This window comes from Heptranchias perlo, chromosome 18, assembly GCF_035084215.1.
Source record: "Heptranchias perlo isolate sHepPer1 chromosome 18, sHepPer1.hap1, whole genome shotgun sequence".
Classification (NCBI taxonomy): domain Eukaryota; kingdom Metazoa; phylum Chordata; class Chondrichthyes; order Hexanchiformes; family Hexanchidae; genus Heptranchias; species Heptranchias perlo.
In genome coordinates, this window is record NC_090342.1 from 30,211,037 (window position 1) to 30,231,546 (window position 20,510).

Sequence of the window (20,510 nt, forward strand, 5' to 3'; positions counted from 1 at the left end):
ATATGGAGACTAGAACTGATCATAGTACTCCAAGTGTGGTCTAACCTAGGTTCTATGCAAGTTTAACATAATTTCTCTGCTCTTCAATTCTGTCCCTCTCTAGAAATGGACCCCAGTGCTTGGTTTGCTTTTTTTTAATGGCCTTATTAACCTTTGATGCTACTTTTAGTGATTTGTGTATCTGTACTCCCAGATCCCTCTGCTCCTCTACCCCATTTAGATTCTTATTATCCAAGCAGTATGCAGTCCCCTTATTCTTCCTACCAAAGTGTAATACCTCACACTTATCTATATTGAAATTCATTTGCCAAATACATGCCCATTCTGCAATTTTATTAATGTCTTCCTGTATTTTGTCGCCGTCCTCCTCAGTATTAACTATACTTCCCAATTTGGTGTCGTCCACAAATTTTGAAATTGTACATCCGATTCCCGAGTCCAAATCGTTTATGTACATAGTAAACAACAGTGGTCCCAGCACTGATCCTTGTGGAACATCACTTCCCACCTTTTTGCCAGTCTGAGTAACTACCTTTAACCCCTACTCTCTGTTTTCTGTTTTGTAGCCAGCCTACTATCCATTCTGCTACTTGTCCCCTGACTCCACATGCTCTGACCTTAAACGGGAGCCTACTATGCGGTACCTTTATCGAAGGCCTTTTGAAAATCCAAATATATTAGATCTACTGCATTACCCTTGTCTGCTCTTTCTGTTGTTACTTCAAAGAATTCAATAGGTTGGTCAAGCATGACCTTCCCTTTTGAAATCTGTGCTGACTATTCTTTATTATATTTTCGCTTTCTAGATGTTTTTCTATTGCATCTTTGAGTGAGGATTCCATTATCTTTCCTGTCACTGATGTTAAGCTAATTGCTCCCTGGACTGGTTCTATTTCCCTTTTTAAATATTTTTTTTATTATGACTTGGGGGAGAGGCTACCTAACTATACAAATAAAACTAAATATTTGTAGTATTGCAATACTAAATTACAAATGGGACACTCAAGTAATAGCTTCAATTTATCTTTGATTCCAAAACATGAATCAATGTCATTGATTCCCAAACACTAACCAACATCATTGTTGTGATGCTGAAGTGAAAAATGAAAATAAAACAGATTGGAGGAAAGTTGGTATATATTTTGCGGAACGCTTAAGAATTTGAAAGTGCATGTGTATGTCACATTATTCACAAAAAACATAAAATTTCTATTCAGGTATCAGAGGATTGTAGGTTAATATGTGTATGTTTTCTTTTACATTTTTAGAAAAATGTTTCATAAATCTTGTTTTCAAATTACATTTCTTCAGGGGTAGTATTGTCCAGAGTAAAATACTCAGTCTGTGGAGAAAATCCTTAGAGTTGAATGGGGGAATATGCTAGTCTTATTATAGGACAGGTCTATAGATAGAAATTTACATTTTCAACAATTGCTGTTATAATTGAAAATCTATTGAATCAGAATTTAAGAAACTGTCTCAGTTTCTTCAGACTAGCCTCTTAGAATAATATAGCACAGGAAGCGGCCATTCGGTCCATCGAGCCTGTGCCGGCTCTTTGTAAGAGCAATCCAATTAGTCCCATTCCCCTGCTCTTTCCCCGTAACCCTGCAAATTTTTTCTCTCCAAATATTTATCCAATTCCTTTTCAAAAGCCACGATTGAATCTGCATCCACCACCCTTTCAGGCAGCGCATTCCAGATCATAACTACTCGCTGCATTAAAAAAAATTTTTCCTCACTTCGCCTTTGGTTCTTTTGCCAATCACCTTAAATCCATGTCTTCTGGTTCGCGACCCTTCCGCCAATGGCAATAGTTTAACTTTTTATTTACTTTATTTTAAACCAGTCATGATTTTAAACACCTCTATCAAATCTCCTCTCAACCTTCTCTGCTCTAAGGAGAACAACCCCAGCTTCTCCAGTCTATACACGTAACTGAAGTCCCTCATCCCTGGAACTAGTCTAGTAAATCTTTTCTGCACCCTCTCTAAGGCCTAAGCACCTAGAATTGGATACAATATTCCAGTTGTGGCCGAACCAGTGTTTTATAAAGGTTCAACATAACTTCCTTGGTGCCAAGTTACCAAGTTAATTTTCCCTCCACCATATTCATTTTCATCGGCATAAATACAGTATCTAGCAAATTACAGAAATACTCCCTGGTATTTTTGCAAGGAGTACAATTTGAGCTTAACAAGACTGTCTACTTGGCTTCCTGTTAAATTTCAGACTTTTATGAAGATATTCTGTCTTTTTTGTTGTTTTAACTGTTGCTATGCTGAGTAAATAGGGTTGGTATATGAGTATGACTGATGCAATGAATGCCATGACAAGTTCATAAAAAATTTAACATCAACTTTGTTTTGAATCTAAGATTATTTTTCTTCAAAATTTGATTCAAAAAATCCTTTCATATATTTCTGAAGTCACTGTTACACAGTACTTTCAGGAGAACATAGTGATATGTTGGTCCAGCTAAGAGTAAGCTGGGAACCAGAGCAATTTGATGGCATCCCTTTCAGCTGGAGTAGCCACGGTCAGAAGGGCGCACTGCTACACATACTCTGCTCCTGTCTCTGCATTCAGCCATTCTGACAGCAGTCCGGGAAAGCACAGAAGATACGATTGGGCACTCAATTCCTGCAGACCTGGGCCTGTGCCTACTGAGTCTACCCATTTGAAAAAGAGCTCCCCTGGCAATTCATAAGCTAATACAGCTATTACTGCTATCAGCAAGAAGATAACCAAGTGTATTGGGAAAGAAAATGTAGTAGATATCGTGTATATGGATTTACAAAAGACATTTGATAAGGTGCACATAGGAGACTTGTTGAGAGAATTGAGGCATAAAGTATTAAGAGAAGGTGGCATCAGGGAAAGGAAATTGGTTAAAGGACCAAAAATGGGAGAGTAGTGATTCAGAAGTGTTTTTAGGACTGGAACCATTGCTTTTTTAAATATATAGTATATTTAAATTACATGTATGATCTGCACTTGGATTTTTGGGGCTCAAAAATGGGGAGTATAGTTAACTGTGAACAGTACTGTAATGGCTTTTTGTGGAGTATTAATTGGTAAATACTGATTCAAACATAATTAGTGAACTGCTTTGGAGCAGTTAATTCAACTCTGGTTCTGGTTGAGCTTTGCAACAAAAGTGGATGTACTCATTACCTCAGGGTACTTCATTGATTTGTGCCATTGTAACTATGTTCTTCACCCTCACACAGTTGGGCTCATAATGCCTCCAAGCTGACACATTAGCTCTCATTTGTTTTTTTTTTCACCCTTTCCTTGTCCCAGCGATCAGGCTGAGGACCCGCTGTTGCTATGTAGCCAGTTGCTACGGGTTTGGTATGGTTGATGTTTTGATTTTCTATTTCACTCACCTTTAGGAAGCACTTGGCCTCCTCTAAGCACTTTTCAACAACACTGTGGTTAAGATGAGAAACTCACTGTGTGGAAAACTGCAAACCCAAACATTAATCCTGGCAATCCCTTGGCAACAATTGGAACTCCAGTACACTACAATACTATGCTACCCTTACTACAAATTTCATTTGAATCCAGAAAACACTGTATTTATCAAAGCATTTTTTTTTTGAAATGTCAGTTTTTGTTTTGTTTCATTTCATTTTCTGTAAATCAGTTTCTGTCGAACAAATTTATACAAACACAAAGACTTTAATTAGGTAACTTGTGATTAGGCATTCTCACGCTACAAAATGCAATACCATAGTGGGTAACAACCTAAATTGTGATCACAATTCCCCAGTTTGCACTATACCTGGTGAAATAGTACATAGTTTAGGAAAATCTAAAGAAAGGAAATAAAATAAAATCTTACGTGTGGGATAAAAAAAGAATTACACTGTCCATGAAGAACAATTCAACATGTGTTACAGTACTTTTGTATCCAGTGAGTTACACCTTAGTTGATATGGGTCATTGTTACAGCAACAGCAGGATTAAAACTAGAAGGGTATCTGTTTCTGCTGTATAGCTGTAATTGTTGTAGAAGCTTTTGATGAAAGCTATACATTAGCACTGTAGGTATTTCTAAGGTGTCGCCCTGGCTCATTGATAGCACTCTTGCCTTTGAGTCAGAAGGTTCTGCGTTCAAGAGACACTTCAGTGCATTACTCGGACAGTGCTGCGCAGGGTCAGAGGAGCAGTCTTTTGGATGAGACGTTAAAACCGTGCCCTCCCTGCCTGTTCAGGTGGATGTAAAAGATCCTGTGGCACAATTCAAAGAAGAGTATGGGAGTTCTCCTGGTGTTCCGGTCAACTTTTTTTCCCTCGACCAGCACCACTAAAACAGATTAACTGTTTATTTATTTCATTGCTGTCTGAGGTACCTATCTGTGTGCAGATTGGCTGCTGCTTTTGCCTACATAACCACAGTGACTAGACTTCAAAAGTCATTGGTTGTAAAGCAGTTTAGGACATCCTGTGGACATGAAAGGTGCTATATAAATGTAAGTTTGTTTTTTCTTGCCCAATATCTTAAGATGTTGCCTCTCATATTGAAATAGAAGGTTTGCTGGATTTACAAGAATGTTGCCAGGGCTTGAAAATTGCAGCTACGAGGAGAGATTGGATAGGCTGGGGTTGTTTTCCTTGGAGCAGAGGAGGCTGAGGGGAGACTTGATTGAGGTGTACAAAATTATGAGGGGCCTAGATAGAGTGGACAGGAAGTACCTATTTCCCCTAGCGGAGAGTTCAAGAACTAGAGGACATAGATTTAAGCTGATTGGCGGAAGGATTAGAGGGGACATGAGGAAAAACTTTTTTACCCAGAGGGTGGTGGGTGTATGGAATTCGCTGCCCGAATTGGTGGTAGGGGTAGGGACCCTCAACTCCTTTTTTTAAAAAAGTACCTGGACCTGCACCTAAAGTGCTGTAAGCTGCAGGGCTACGGACTGGGTGCTGGAAGGCGGGATTAGAATGGGCACCTGGTTGTTCTTCAAGCCGGCGCCAACACGATGGGCTGAATGGCCCCCTTCTGTGCTGTATCGGTTCTATGGTTCAATCATTTTTTGGTCAACATCTCGAGCTCTTTTATGAAGTGAGATCTGAAAGGAAAATGGTAATTCAATTTACCTGAACTGCAGAATTCCAATTATGCTTTAGACTCCAGAAAGTCTACTGATTTCTAGCCAGTATCCACAAACATCTGAAGCATAAATTTGAATAGTGATTGCTTCTCATTGAAATTGATAGTTAGGGGCTTGTGTGCTATAGTGCATTAGCATTCTATCCTTCTTCCTACCTTTTCAAATTTTGCTCGGGCGATCTCTCTCCCTCGCACTTGCTCTGACAGCTGTAAGGTTTGTAATTCAGCTCTTGGTGGATGTGGGTCTGCAGCACATAATTTAGCAGAAATTAGCAATCCTGAACAAGCCATAAAAATTGTCTGTTGTGGAACATGGAAAAAATCGTATCGGTGCAGTATTGCTCTGGTTGCTCTGTGTAGCAAAATCACAAACGTATTGTTTTTGAATGCATTTACAATGTCACTGTTACTGTTCAGGCGTTTCCACAACACTTGCTCTTCTTCACGTGGATAGCAATTTCCATAAGCTGAAGAGTGCCTTATGAACCACAACTTGTCATTTACTGTCATGTATGGGTTAGCATATTTTGATTGAATAATTCTGCTATCTGTGGTAATCTGTTACTGGAGAATATCTGGGTTACCCACCAAGTTCTCCTGTCACCTTTTGAAGGTGGAAAATAACGCTTGCTATATCTCTTACACTAAATGCATAAGTTACATTTCTGATATTGGATAAGGTGGGATCACCTATGGAATCTACCTATTTTGTGGTGAGAATGAGTAACAGAGACATCACAGATTGACGGTGGGAAGCCATATGACATAGCGTACCTTGCCTTCCCAAAGGTTTATTATAAATTACTGAGAAACTTCTTTACCAATTAAGGTCGTTGAGTATCTGTGGTAAGACATGGATTAGTAACTGGCTAAAGGGAAGGAAGCTGAGTCGAAAGGGAAGGAAGCTGAGTCGTAAGTGAAGCTAGGACACTGAGAGGGTGCCCTAGGGCGTCCATGCTTGAAGCTCTTTTGAATGTCATTTGATGTAAAATAGTTACATTTGCAGATGACGCCAAGCTAGGTGGGACTTTGGAATCTGAGGCAGTCAAGATCTTGCAAAAAGAGCTCAACAGGGTTTACATCTGAGCTGATCAGTCGCAAATGAAATTAAATACAGAAAAATGCAAACTGTTCTCTATTGAAAGTAAAAAATAAGAGGCACTTGTACTCCCTGAATGGGATAGAACTTACCAAGGGGCCCTAGGGGTGTTGATTCGTCGCTCACCATGATATAAAACAGGTGAGGCAGTGGTAAATGAAGCAAATAGGATAATAGGTTATGGGCGCTAAATTGGGCCATGTAGAGCCTGTTGTTTCGGCGCTACACGGCCTCTCCAACATCCAAGATGGCGTCTTGGCTGCGCACGTACGTTTCCACCATGATGTGCGCCGGACTCCATCTTGGTATAGGAGCTAGAGCATGTGCAAATATCGAACGCCGGAAGCATGTAAAGGAGAAAATGGATTCAGTCAGTGTGGAACCCTGATTTAAAGTGATAAGTCCCAAAATGGTGTACAATGCTCAACTCAATGCACAGTCTTAACCCCGACCATCTGAACATGTCTCAGTGCTTGGAGGACCCTACCAGGGCTATTTAAAGGGGCCATGCAAAATTTACGGGTTAGCGGTTGGATTATTGCTTCTGGCTGCCGAGATATTTGTAACTGTTTTTGGAGGTCTCCTATACTTGAATACTAGGACTAGGGGACATACCTTAACATTTAGAGCCAGGACCTGCAGGAGTGAAGTTAGGAAATGCTTCTACATGCAAAGGGTGGGAGAAGTTTGGAATGCTCTTCTGCAAACGGCAGTTCATGCTAGCTCAATTATGAATTCTAAATCTGAGATTGATAGATTTCTGTGAACCAAGGGTATTAGGGGATATGGGCCAAGGTGGGTATATGGCATTGTGTCACAGGTCCAGCATGATCTCATTGAATGGCGGAACACGCTCGAGGGGCTAAATGCCACTGCCACTTGCTGCCTCCTGATATGCGCCACCTTCTGCAAGAAAGCGGGACCTGTGTCTGGGTGATGTGCCTGTCATGATTGAATAGCTGCCAGTGTGTGTGGCCTGCGAGTTGTGGGTGGGTGGTTTGCAACCATGGTAATGTGTAAGGGTGAGAGGAAGCACCTGATTGGAAGAGTTGAGTACTGATGGAAAGAGTTTGTTGGTATGTGGGTGATGGGGGGGTGTAGTGCATGGAGCAATGGATGCGGCTAGTGGTGTAGTTGGTAGAAGATGCCACTTGACAGTTGACCTCACTCACCTTGACCACTCGTCAAAGCATTGAACTTCTTCCTGCACTGCATCCATGTTCATGATGCTTTGCGCCTGGTATTGACTTTGTCTCCCACTGCCTTTTGGTTATATGTCTGGAGGGCCTCTTGACCCCCCCCCCCCCCCCCCCCACCTTCGACCCCGCGGATATAGGATGCCCTCCTTCTATCCACCTCTTGCACCAAGGCCTCTAGTGCATTAGCAGAGAACCGTGATGCATGGACTCTTGCAGGCCTGGTACAAACTCAGATTGGCAAATTGGTGAGGTCTGGCATGCAGATTGGATGATGTGGGATTTAGTGCGCAACCTTTATTCAATGATTTAACATAACTCATCAGTGTGTAAACAGGGACGGGATCTGTGTTTTGCATGTGCGATGTCTGATCTCCGTGCAGACAGCAGACTGTTATTTTCAGTAAATCACTGGTACCAGTTACCTTTAAGAGATTTTTAAGAGACAGACTGTCTTTAAGAGATTGGGCTTCCCCTGCTGGTTGAAAGTCCTCATGTCAACGCTGATTCGGAAGGCTGCTTATAGATAAGTCCTCAGGCCTGACAAAAGTCTTGTCCTGCCTGCACAGGGGCTACAGGGGGGTAATAGCGGATCACGTTACCCCCACCCAATAATAGGCCCTATCCAATTTTTTTCCCCCTATATTTGTAATTTAGTTATGTTCAAATCCTCAGAGGTCATTCTGTAGCTGTATAGTACCCTGATCAGGCTACATTGGAGTACTGTGTATATTTCTGGTCCCTGATATAAGATACCATCTCATCATTAGATTGCGGAGGAGAGCAATGAGGCTGATCTCTGAAGAAAAAGGGAGACGCTATGATGAAAGACTTGATAAGCCAGGGTTCTCCAGCCTCAGATATCTGAGGTATATAAGATACTTAATGGGCTAAAGAAATGCCCAAAACAATACTTTGATGTGCCAAAACAGCAGGGAAAGTGGGCATTGATTCAGCATTGTGAGCGGCAATTTTATGACCAATGTCAAGTAGTATTTCTTTACACAGAGGGCAATCAAGGATTGGAATGGGATTCCAGGAAGAGTGATTGAGGCCAGACCGTTGGACTCATTTAAGAAACAACTAGATGCTGTAACAAGTGGGTGGTATGGTTTATCTTCTGGAACGATGAGATCAAATAGATTGAAGGGCCTTCATTTGACCTGATCTTGTGAAGTTACTCTTCTGGAAGCGAATAATATACCTTCAGACTGGTATGTTGTAGCACGCTTTAAATATAGGATAAGACTAGTTGTGAGATGCAAGGCAGTAATTTAGACAAATGCTTCTGACAACTTCTTAAACTGCAAGGCTGAAGCTCAAGCAGTTTGTGTGTCAGCAAAGCCCCAAGACTAAATTATTGCCGTAACTCATTCCCACTTGTTTTGCTCTTTATAATGCATTTAAAAAAAAAAGAATTGTTATACAGTGGATGCAAGAGCATAGTAGAGATGCCATGCCATATTTGAAAGGGTATTAAAATGATGACTGTTAATGAGCTGGTATGACATGATATGCCGGAATTCGTGCAGAGCGGTGTGGCAACGATCGCTGCAGTTCCTGCAAATTAAATTTACGAACGTACTTACTGCAGGCTCCATGGCGTTGACTTGCGTGATTTTGAAGTTTTAAAAAAAAATGTGCGCGATCAACCCACCTCTGAATAGTGTGGGTTGATTTGCATGGGAAGACGCCCACAAAATCAGTCAGGAAGAAAAGTCACGCCCACAAGCAGACTTCATTCATTTAAATTAATATTCTGCAAGTCATTGTAAATAAAAAAAAATTTTTTTTTTATGAAAAGCCAAGAAATAATTGAATTAAATTAAAGAGACAGAAGGGAAAAGTTTTTTAATGAACATTTTTTAATTTTTAATTTCTTTTAACTACCAAAAACTATTAAAATAAGGAGTTATGAGACTCCACATTTTAAAAATTTAACTTTTAGTTGTTTGGCAGTCATTAAGAGTTTTGACTTGGTATTTTCAAGCATACCTTTTGGTGGTGTAATTAGTTACGATCCAGCTGGGCGGATGAGCAAGTTTGCGATTTTTCAGTGATTTCCAAGATTGTAGCGTGCGATGACCCTTTAATTCACAGCTGTCAAATCGCCAGCGAATCGATAGGAGCAAGTTCACAACTTTCGCATTTCACTGCACATGTACCAATGCCGCAACATGCTCCTTCGTTTCGCCATGAAAAATGAAGAGTGCTGTTGAGCTCTCCATTATTTCGGGAGCAAGTTCTACCCCCCATATTTACTTTCAGCACCTATGTTGTAGCAATGAGGTCTTTTTAATGCAAAAAGTAAGTATAGTTTTCATCTACACAAAATGCTGCATCACAGACATGTTTTCATAAATGTGAAATGAGCTTGATTTCACAATTGGGTAATATGGTTGTGAGCATCAATATTGGCCCAAGCAACTGGATGTTCCTTGGCTTGTGTTTTAAGATTTAAGTGTATTAACAGTCAAAACTAAGTTTGTTGTCGTTGTAATTTTAGCAGATGAAGCCTCAACAAATGATACTCTCAGCTATTGGCGTATGGTCAACTCTTAGTTTATGTAACTGTTCTTATAAGAAACATTTTTTTGTGATTTTTAATTTTGAAGCAGTAAAAAAGTATAGAAGACAACTTTTGGTGAGTCAAACCCATGCTTACAACTAAGCAACCAAGCAAGTCCCAAAGCACTATTTTGCAAAGAACTTTAGTCCCATCACAACAAACTGCACAGCTGCATTTGTTTTGTCCTTACAAAATTGCCACATTCTTATTTAAATTTCCTGAACAGATTGTGGAGAAACCATAACACACTTAACACCTTTGGAACACACCTGACATTGTAATTGGACGTAATATAACCCTCCCTCTGTTAGCAAACAGATTTATCTTTTGTACGCTATGGTAAGCTTTTTAAATTTAAAGTCAAATTAGGCTTACTGTAGGATTAAATGATAGATGGTGTATCACATTCCTTGCAGTTTTCCATATATAGTCTAAACTTAGATGCTTAATTCACATTAGTTAATAATTCAATTTTTAAGCATTGAATTTCCCATTTACTGTTATTTATATTGCTTAATATAAATGATTGAATAATTACATTTTTGGTGCAAAAATGACTGAATTTTCAGGAGTAGAGATTGGCCCATAATTTGCTGTGGCAGGGCATCGAATGGCATCTGCCGTTAATTAGACTTATCCTTGCATGTTTAGGTTTTAAAAATTTTTGGGTGGCAAGTTGCTGAAAGTGCGAGGTGATGACATTGCAGCGAGGGAAACGGCATCTGGGGCCTGTGTGAACAGGGCAAGCAACTGTGTATCTCCTTAACCAATCAGATTGAAGGATTGTGAAATTAACAGCACATGGACTGAGCAGGAAATGTAAAACAGAGTGGGTCAATTTAATGTCAAATCAGGTACAGAAAGAGAGGGAAAGAAACATTGGATTAAGAGCGACAGAAAAAAACAAAGGGAAAGTTTAAAAAAAAATAATTTAAAATGTTACATTTTTAAAATTTCCAACTATTAAAACCTGAAGGAATGAGACTCCACACCAGTAATAGTTTATTTTCAGTGTCAGAGAGGTTGACTAGCAGTAATTAACACATCACTTCATTAAAAGGGTACTTAGACTGAATTGGACAAGCCCTAACTTTCTTTGGTGAGCTTAGTTCGTATCTACCACGCAAATACAGCAACTTCATGCCATTCCATGCATTTCAATGGTGAAGCAGACAGCGAGATGCCGTTTTTGCGAAGCTACCGGTGGAGTGGCGCATCTCGGACATCAGCTTTTGGGTTGCCGCGTTTAATCGCGCATCTGCCCTCGACTGAAGTTGTAGTATTTGTGCCTAAATAACGGCAAGCCGTTACCCTCACCGTTGTTTTGACAGCAAATTCTGGGACTTCTGTGTGTGCCTCTAGTACACATTGAGAAACTGGGAGATACAAACATGAGATGTTACAGCACCACTGCAGGTGGAAGGATGTAAATACAGTATTTACATAGGTAGTTTCTATTATAAATGTGGACATAGGAATTTATAATGGAAAATTCAACACAGGAAGTACACACAGACATAAACGTTTTCAATATTATGTATGTTATATACATAAACCATAATAAATCTCAACACAGAAATGCAAAACAGCCCCACAGCATCCCTTCTGTCAACATCTATTCAAGGAATGAGGTCTGGTTGCTTATACTTTCCTTTTGGATATTGAAGCTTTGAGTACTCTTGTTAACATTTTTGTACAAATAAAGAACATCTATAATTCCTAACTTTGGCATTGTTTTGATTTTGTAAATTGCAGCTTAAATTATAATCTTGCAGGTATATGGTGCGTGGAATGAATTTTAAGTGCACTGGAAGTGATGAAATTGTTTGATTGTGACTTAAAGTATCAGAAAATAGAAGACCACCACTGATAAATAGCTAAAATAATCCATTTTCCATTTACATCTGAATTACAATTTTCAGCTCCATGGTAATTGGTCGGAAAAATTACTGTTGTTCCTAATATAGGTCTGAATATCTTGTTTTTCTTACTCTTTCCCTTCTGACCATGGTGGCTTATACTAGTATATGTTTCTACAGTCATTAGACACCTAAGTGGTCATTTTTCAGTGTAAACTTGGATGGCAAGTGTCAACAGGCTATTGGAACTGTGAAGTGCATCACAGATGAGGCTGATCCAGTGCTCAGTTAACACCCACGCATGCACATGTCCAACAGAAGATGTCATGGCAAGCTGTTTATTGTTTTGCCGTTCTTACTAACCTAGGGATGCTAGTTCTAATTGTGGGATCTCTCTGCTTGAGATTAGCTAACTCGGCTTAAATCAGGGAATGAATCCAGAATTGCCCTGGTCTGTGTTGCTCAGTGTCACACAGAAGGGTGCATTTAATCACTCTGCTATCATGGGATTTGTTTTAAGAAAAATGCTTCAGAGTTCTTCCTAAATCATAAGTTTTGATGTATAATTGGAGAGCAATTTTGATTTTAGGACTGTTAAAATGCTAATTTTATTTAAAAGTTTGGGGAAAACTGTGAAGTGGCATACTAAGTCTCTTCCTAAATTATTTGATCCAAGGTCTGTGGGTAACTCATAATATCTTTGCTTTGGAATCATAGTTTCTAGAAATTTTTTTCATCTGTTATTGGAGAACCTATACATTGAAGGATTTACAGATTTGGTAGTGAGTGAAGAAGGGCTGAAAAAGTACAATAATAGTCACATCTTTCTGAAACTTTGAAACTTTTGAAACAGAGACATCATTTCATACGTGAAAAGAGAAACAAAGTGAATTATGTCTGTCTAGTATATTGAGATCGAGTTGCACTGACTATTGTGGGCATTGCTTTCTATTAATCAATTTTTGTCATTACCATTACAGATTGAGTTTGATGGTGAACAGGAGGTGGTGGTATATGACCAGTGTACGCAAGATGTCAATGGGCTTTCCTCTGACTGCTTTCTTTCTGTTCTTCTGAGCAAACTGGAGAAGAGTTTTAACAATGTGTCCCTCCTCATAGGTAGGATTTATCATTATCTCAGACTTTCTACAAAAGAAAAAATACATGGTAAATGAAAGCAGAATTGTCCAAACACTGTACACACAATATACAGAAACCACTGACCTTTAAAAATTGCAATACACTACTTTTCATGCCCAATCTAAGTAGTGTAAAGTATATGTTATAATCATTCACCAAATTTTATTTCAAAAATTGTAACAGTTTTGATTGGAAACCAATTTAGGATATGGGTTTCATAAAGCTATTTGTTATGTGCAGGCTATGAAAGTGTGAGATAAAAGCACTCTTGTGGAAGGGGCAGAAGATGTCAAAAAATTAAATGACAAAGCCAGGTTTAAAAAAAAGTCTACATTCCAAAAAATTGAAATCAGAATTGAGTGGTATGTATATGAATGCACAAAGCATTCAAAACAAAATCATTAATAACTATGGAGGGTTATGATATAGTAGCTATAATAAAGACATGGCTTAAGTTTGGACAAGACTAGGACGTAATATTCCTGGTTATAACGTTTTCAGGAGAAATGGGGAGGAACTAAAGGGGGATCTCTTTTTTTCCGCCCCCCATCCCATGATCCGATTTCCGTACCCTCACCGCGATTTCTCCCTCCTTCCTCTCCGATCCGTGGCTGCTGCCTTCTACAGCAGACTTTCTCGTCTGGCTGGGGCCAGCCTCTCAATCTAGCTGGCTGCTGGGCAGAAAACTGATTAAAAAAGCTCTAATGATGTTCTGCCATTAAATTTGCCAGGACCTCTGCCTTCCTGGTATTTCCGGGTTTCCCGGCTGCTGCTAACAGGTGCCCCCGATCCCTCCTTGCCTACCCATAAATATTGGGGCCGTAGAGTACAAAATAAATACATTTTATAAGGCGAAAAACAGATACTCCAAAGTACAGAGATACATGGAGAAATATAGTGAGACTAAAACTAAACTGAAACTTAAAAAGGAGATATTCAATACAAGTAGGGTAAAGATAATCATGAGGAATATAAAAAGTGTAGTAGGAAAGTGAAAAGAGACATTAGAAGGGCTATAAGGGGAATATGGAAAAAGTGCTAGTAGATAATATAAAAGGTAATAGCTATAAGCACATAAAGTAAAAGAATAATTGAAGAGAAGGTAGGACCACTAGGATAAAGAAGGGAGTATAATTGAAGGTATGATGGAGATATTAAATAAATATTTTGCATTGGTTTTTATAAATGATGGTGGATTTGAGAACATAACTGTACTAGAGAAGAATATGTAACAATTGATAGAGCTAGCTGTAGAAAAGGAATTGGTTGTGAAAAAATTAGCAGAACTCAGGATAGATAAGTCATTGGGCCATGATGACGTGTGTACCCTAGGCTGTCAAAAGAAGTCAGGTGAGATAGCAGAGGCTCTGGCCACAACTTTAAATTCTCAAATATGCCAATTGTGCCATGGGACTAGACAGCAGTTGATGTAACACCCTTGCTCAAGAAGGATGAACCAAATAGCTATAGACCAGTTAGTCTGATGACAGTTGTGGGCAATCTCTTAGAATCCATAATTCAAAATCAAATATGTTAACATTATAGTCCGTAGAGTAGCACAGGGACAATGATGTATAGTTCCTGCTGGATGTGAGAGTTTTCAGTAGTTGACATTAACTCAAACATATCTGTGGGAAGTGGCTGCAACTGAAATGACTTGAGTTCAAGATTTCAGAACTTGAGGTAGAGTTGGAGACAATTCGACACATCAGGGAAGGAGAGCGATTCTTTCAGAGAGTTTCAGAAGGTAGTCATCCTGCTGAGATAGAGGGAGCTGGCAATGATAGAGAGAGGTTAGGAAAAGTGAAGAGGGACAGACTAGAGTAGGAATTGTCTAGGGCTTTTCCAACAACTCAACCACTGACTTCCTGTGGAAAGGACGATGACTTTAAGCAGGACCATCAAATGGATTTCAGTGACACCAAAAAATATGAGATGGCTCAAGAGAGGGGGGTGTGGGGGGGATTAGCAATTCAGTTAGGAATGCAATAGTAATAGGAGACTCAATAGTTCAGACCAGATGCTTTGTTGCCTCACAGGTTCTACGCTAAAAGGCATTTTGCAAAGATTGGGAAAGATTCTGGAAGGGGAGGGAGAACAGCCACTCACCCTGGTCCATGTGGGAGCTAACAATATAGGAAAGGAAAGGCCTGAAGTCTTGCAAAAGGAGTTTAGGAGATTAGAAAACAGGTTTAGGGGCAGGACTTCAAGGGTGGAAATCTCTGGATTGCTCCACCAGCTATGTGCGAGAATAGGGAAGGATAGGAAGTTTAGGAAATTCAACACATGCCTAAAGGGGTGGTGTCAGGAAGTGGGTTTCTGTTTTATGGGAAGTTGGTACCAGTTCTGGGGAAAAGGGGAGCTGTTCTGCAGGTATGGGCTATATCTGAACAAGAAGGGAGCTATTGAACTGGCAAAAGGGGCAGGGATAATAAAAGCTATCAGAGCACATAGAGAAGGCAGAAATAGATGAGGTTAATGTATAAATTAAAAATGTAGTAAGAGATAGTATGCAGAAAGAATAAAGGAAGTCGTGAGGGAAAATCAAATCAATCAGTTATAACCAGGGAAAGACTGTGAGATAAAGGAACAAAGTGTTAGCTTGGACAAAAATCATGGGGAATAGAGTAATGTTAAATATGAGCCAAAAAGTACATTTTTTGTAATGGTCAGAGCATGGGAAATCAACAGGGGGAATTAGAAGCAATTATATTTGAGAAAGTCTTTGACAAGGTGTCACACAGGAGATGTTTTTAGGAGATTAGGGTTTGGAATGAAGGGGAGGATTGGATATAATATTGGATTAAAAACTCGTTAGAAGAAAAGAGAGAGAGTAAGAGTTATAGGCAGTTTCTCAGTGGTTGGAAGTGGGTAGTGGTGTCCTATGGGGTTCTGTTCTGTGACTGCTTCTGTTCACTGTGTGCATCAATAATTTGGATGTAGGGCTAGAAGGAGTAGTGTCCAAATTCGCATTTAATACTAAAATAAGAGGCATAGTAAATAATTCTGTGGACCAAAGAAAGCTGCAATAAGATATTGATAAGATGGCGGAATGGGCAAAAAAGTGGCAAATGGAAATCAATGCAAGTATATTTGAGATGGTGCACTTTGGTTTAAAAAAAATAAAAGTAATAATTATATTTTGAATGGGGTAAGGTTGTATGATATGGAAGAGCAGAGGAATTTGGGGTTCAGATACACAAGTCATTAAAAGCAGCACCTCAATTCGATAAGCCATAGGTATAGAACATAAAAGTAGAAATGTAAAAGCTTATTAAGACCACAGTTGGAGTACTGTGTGCTGCTTTGGGCTTCATATAGGAAGTGTGTTGAGGCAATAGAGAGGGTACAGTGCAGATTCACTGGGATGCTGCCATGTATGAGGAAGTATAAATATGAAGAAAAATCAACAGTTCTTTGTAAAGTGGTGTTTTGTCGTTTGTGGTGATGTGCTAACAATGCACTGAAGCATTTGGCACCTTCTGCATGTCAACCTTCCAGTTCAAAACCTGATTCCTGCAGTCAGTGAGCTGAATGTGCCTTTACTTGGGTACGTCGGGTTATACTTACCCGGACTTTTCTTCAAATTGTGGAGCACCACTAGTACCCATGAAGCCTATTACCTGCATGCACATGCACAACAGTAGTGTTCTGCAGTTCAGAGGACGTCAGTGAGTCCAGTGTTTGGCTAATGTAAACATAAATTATACTTGTGCATTGTCACTCAGCTCCAGAAGTCAGACTTGTGGCCATTGATGCATACAAGGGTGACACTGATGTATCTTACGACATTGTGTTGCATGTTATAGTGGAGTTGATGCACTCCCTGACTAACTTCTGCTTTGGATCAGTCTCCCACTTGCCTACTAGATTAAGAACAGATTACACCAATGCAATTTTTAGTGCTTCATTTGTGAATATAAAGATGTGACCAACATGCGGCACAAACATCAATTGTTCTAATATGCCTCAAACTGATATCAGCCTGTTATCAGAATATGTTTACTGATAGGATACCTGTTACTTTGTACTTTGATTTATTAAAAAAAAGTAACTGCAGCAATTCTCGGAGGAAATGGCACGACATGAATGGCAAAGTTATCCTACGTGCCATGTAATAGTTCCCAATGAGCTCAGCAGGAAAGCCCAATAAAATATTAAATGGTTGATAAAAGTTCAAAGTTTGCAATTTTTTTTTTACAAAGGTCATTGCACTTGGTAAAAGTTCAGAGTTGTGCTGCATATATTGCAGCTTCATCAGCAAGCTGCTATTAACAACTAAGTAAAATCTGAATTTGTAAGAAGAAATTATATTCCTGTAAGTTTTTTTTCTTTCTTAATATATATTTGTATAAGCAGATCTTCCATAATAAGTTGGATGATATGTTTTAAGAACATAACAATACATATGAAGATAAGAAATAGGAGCAGGAGTAGGCCATACTGCCCCTCGAGCCTGCTTCGGCATTCAATAAGATCCTGGCTGATCATCTACCACAATTCCACTTTCCCATCCTAGCCCCATTTCCCTCGATTCCCTTAGTGTCCAAAAATCTATCGATCTCCGTTTTGATATACTCAACGACTGAGCACTGACAGCCATCTGGGGTAGAGAATTCAAAAGATTCACAGGCCTCTGAATGAAGAAATTTTTCCTCATCTCAGTCCTAAATGGCCGATCCCTTATCCTGAGACTATGATCCCTAGTTCTAGACTCTCCAGCCAGGGGAAACAGCTTCTTAGCATCTACCCTGTCAAGCCCTCTAAGAATTTTATATGTTTCAATCAGATCACCTCTCATTCTTCTAAACTCCAGAGAATATAGGCCCATTCTACTCAATCTCTCCTCTTAGGACAACCTTCTCATCCCAGGAATCAATCCAGTGAACCTTTGTTGCACCTCCTCTAAGGCAAGTATATCCTTCCTTAGGTAAGGAGATCAAAACTGTACACTGTACTCCAGGTGTGGTCTCACCAGAGCCCTAATATAATTGCAGCAAGACCTCCTTATTCTTTTACTCCAACCCCTTTGCAATAAAGGCTAATATGCCATTTGCTTTCCTAATTTCTTGCTGTACCTTCATGTTAACTTTCTGTGATTCATGTACAAGGACATCCAAATCCCTCTGAATAGTAACATTTACTAGTCTCTCACTTTTTTAAAATAAAAATTCTGCTTTTCTATTCTTCCTGCCAAAGTGAATAATTTCACATTTCCCCACATTATGCTCCATCTGCCACCTTCTTGCCCAATCACTTAACCTGTCTATATCCCTTTGCGTCCTCCTCACAGCTTACTCGGCACCAGACCTCATTACAGCCTTGATCCAAACATGGAAAAAAAGAGCTGAATCCCAGAGGGGGGAGGTGAGAGTAACTGCCCTTGACATCAAGGCAGCATTTGACAGAGTGTGGCACCAAGGAGCCCTAGTAAAATTGAAGTCAATGGGAATCAGGGGGAAAACTCTCCAGTGGCTGGAGTCATACCTAGCACAAAGGAAGATGGTAGTGGTTGTTGGAGTCCAATCATTTCAGCCCCAGGACATTGCTGCAGGAGTTCCTCAGGGAAGTGTCCTAGGCCCAACCATCTTCAGCTGCTTCATCAATGACCTTCCCTCCATCAAAAGGTCAAAAATGGGGATGTTCGCTGATGATTGCATGGTGTTCAGTTCCATTCGCAACCCCACAGATAATGAAGCAGTCCCTGCCCGCATGCAGCAAGACCTGGACAACATCCAGGCTTGGGCTAATAAGTGGCAAGTAACATTCGTGCCAGACAAGTGCCAGGCAATGACCATCTCAAACAAGAGAGAGTCTAACCACCTCCCCTTGACATTCAATGGCATTACCATCGCCGAATCCCCCACCATCAACATCCTGGGGGTCACCATTGACCAGAAACTTAACTGGACCAGCCACATATATACTGTGGCTACAAGAGCAGGTCAGAGGCTGGGTATTCTGTGGCGAGTGACTCATCTCCTGACTCCCCAAAGTCTTTCCACCATCTACAAGGCACAAGTCAGGAGTGTGATTGAATACTCTCCACTAGCCTGGATGAGTGCAGCTCCAACAACACTCAGGAAGCTTGACACCATCCAGGACAACGCAGCCCGCTTGATTGGCACCCCATCCACCACCCTAAACATTCACTCCCTTCACCACCCTAAACATTCACTCCCTTCACCACCGGCGCACTGTGGCTGCAATGTGTACCATCTACAGGATGTAGTGCAGCAACTCGCCAAGGCTTCTTCGACAGCACCTCCCAAACCCACAATCTTTACTACCTAGAAGGACAAGGGCAGCAGGCACATGGGAACAACACCACCTACACATTCCCCTCCAAGTCACACACAATCCCAACTTGGAAATATATCGCCGTTCTGTCATCGTCGCTGGGTCAAAATCCTGGAACTCCATACCTAACAGCACTGTGGGAGAACCTTCACCACACAGACTGCAGCGGTTCAAGAAGGCGGCTCACCACCACCTTCTCAAGGGCAATCAGGGATGGGCAATAAATGCTGGCCTTGCCAGCGACACCCATATCCCATGAATGAATTAAGAAAAATTTTCCCACCTAGCTTTGTATTGTCAGCAAACTTGGATTTATTATGCTCGGTCCTTTCATCTAAGTCATTAATATAGATTGTAAATAGCTGAGGCCTAAGCACCGATCCTTGTAGCACCCCATTAATTACAACCTGTCAACCTGAAAATGACCCGTTTATTCTTATTCTCTCTTCTGTCCGTCAACCAATCCTCAATCCATATTACCCCCTCTTTTATAAGGAGAGGAGTATAATACCATGTAATGTGCAATGTATTATTCTGCCTAACGCGGGTAACGCGCCCGGTGAAATCAGTCAGCCACCCGTGCGATCGTAGCCCAATTGGATCCACTTACCTTGTCCTCCGGGTTCCCCACTGCTGATCTGCGCGTCGGGCGGGCTGCGCATGCGCAGTAAGATCTGTCAGCTGGAGGAGCTCTATTTAAAGGGGCAGTCCTCCACTGACAGATGCTGCAACAAATAGCAAAAATTACAGCATGGAGCAGCCCAGGGGGAAGGCTGCTCCCAGTTTAATGATGCCTCACTCCAGGTATCATTAGATGGGGTGAGGAGGAGGGGGAGGACAGAGATCTTCCCCCCGGCGGGCGGGAGGAAGCGGCCTGCCTCTGCCACCAGGAAGGCCTGGCTCGAGGTGGCCGAGGAGGTCACCAGCGCAACCAACATATCGCCCACCTGCATACAATGCAGGAGGCGCTCCAATGACCTCAGTAGGTCAGCCAAAGTGAGTACACTTACTCATTCCCCTACACTCCATCTGCCACATCACCGCCCCCACCCCACATCTCCTCCTACACTGCCAACACTACTCTGTCACACCACCCCTCATACCCACTCAAACCTCATCCTCATCTTACCTGCACTTACTCAGCTCGCCAGTACTCATCCCGCCACTACCACTCAACCCAATCCTCATACAGTCTCATGGCTCTATCTCATACTCACCCTCTTGTGCA

The 20,510-nt window shown here is 40.8% G+C and overlaps 1 protein-coding gene across 4 annotated transcripts in view; it reads left to right on the top strand.

Annotated features, from left to right (window-relative positions):
* dusp16 (dual specificity phosphatase 16) overlaps positions 1-20,510 on the top strand; it is an 80,619-nt gene that overhangs the window by 33,368 nt on the left and 26,741 nt on the right. For all 4 annotated transcript variants that reach the window (XM_067999607.1, XM_067999606.1, XM_067999608.1 and 1 more), the window contains one exon: positions 12,823-12,961. In XM_067999607.1, the coding sequence (XP_067855708.1) occupies positions 12,823-12,961 (139 nt within the window). The remainder of the gene's footprint in view (positions 1-12,822; positions 12,962-20,510) is intronic.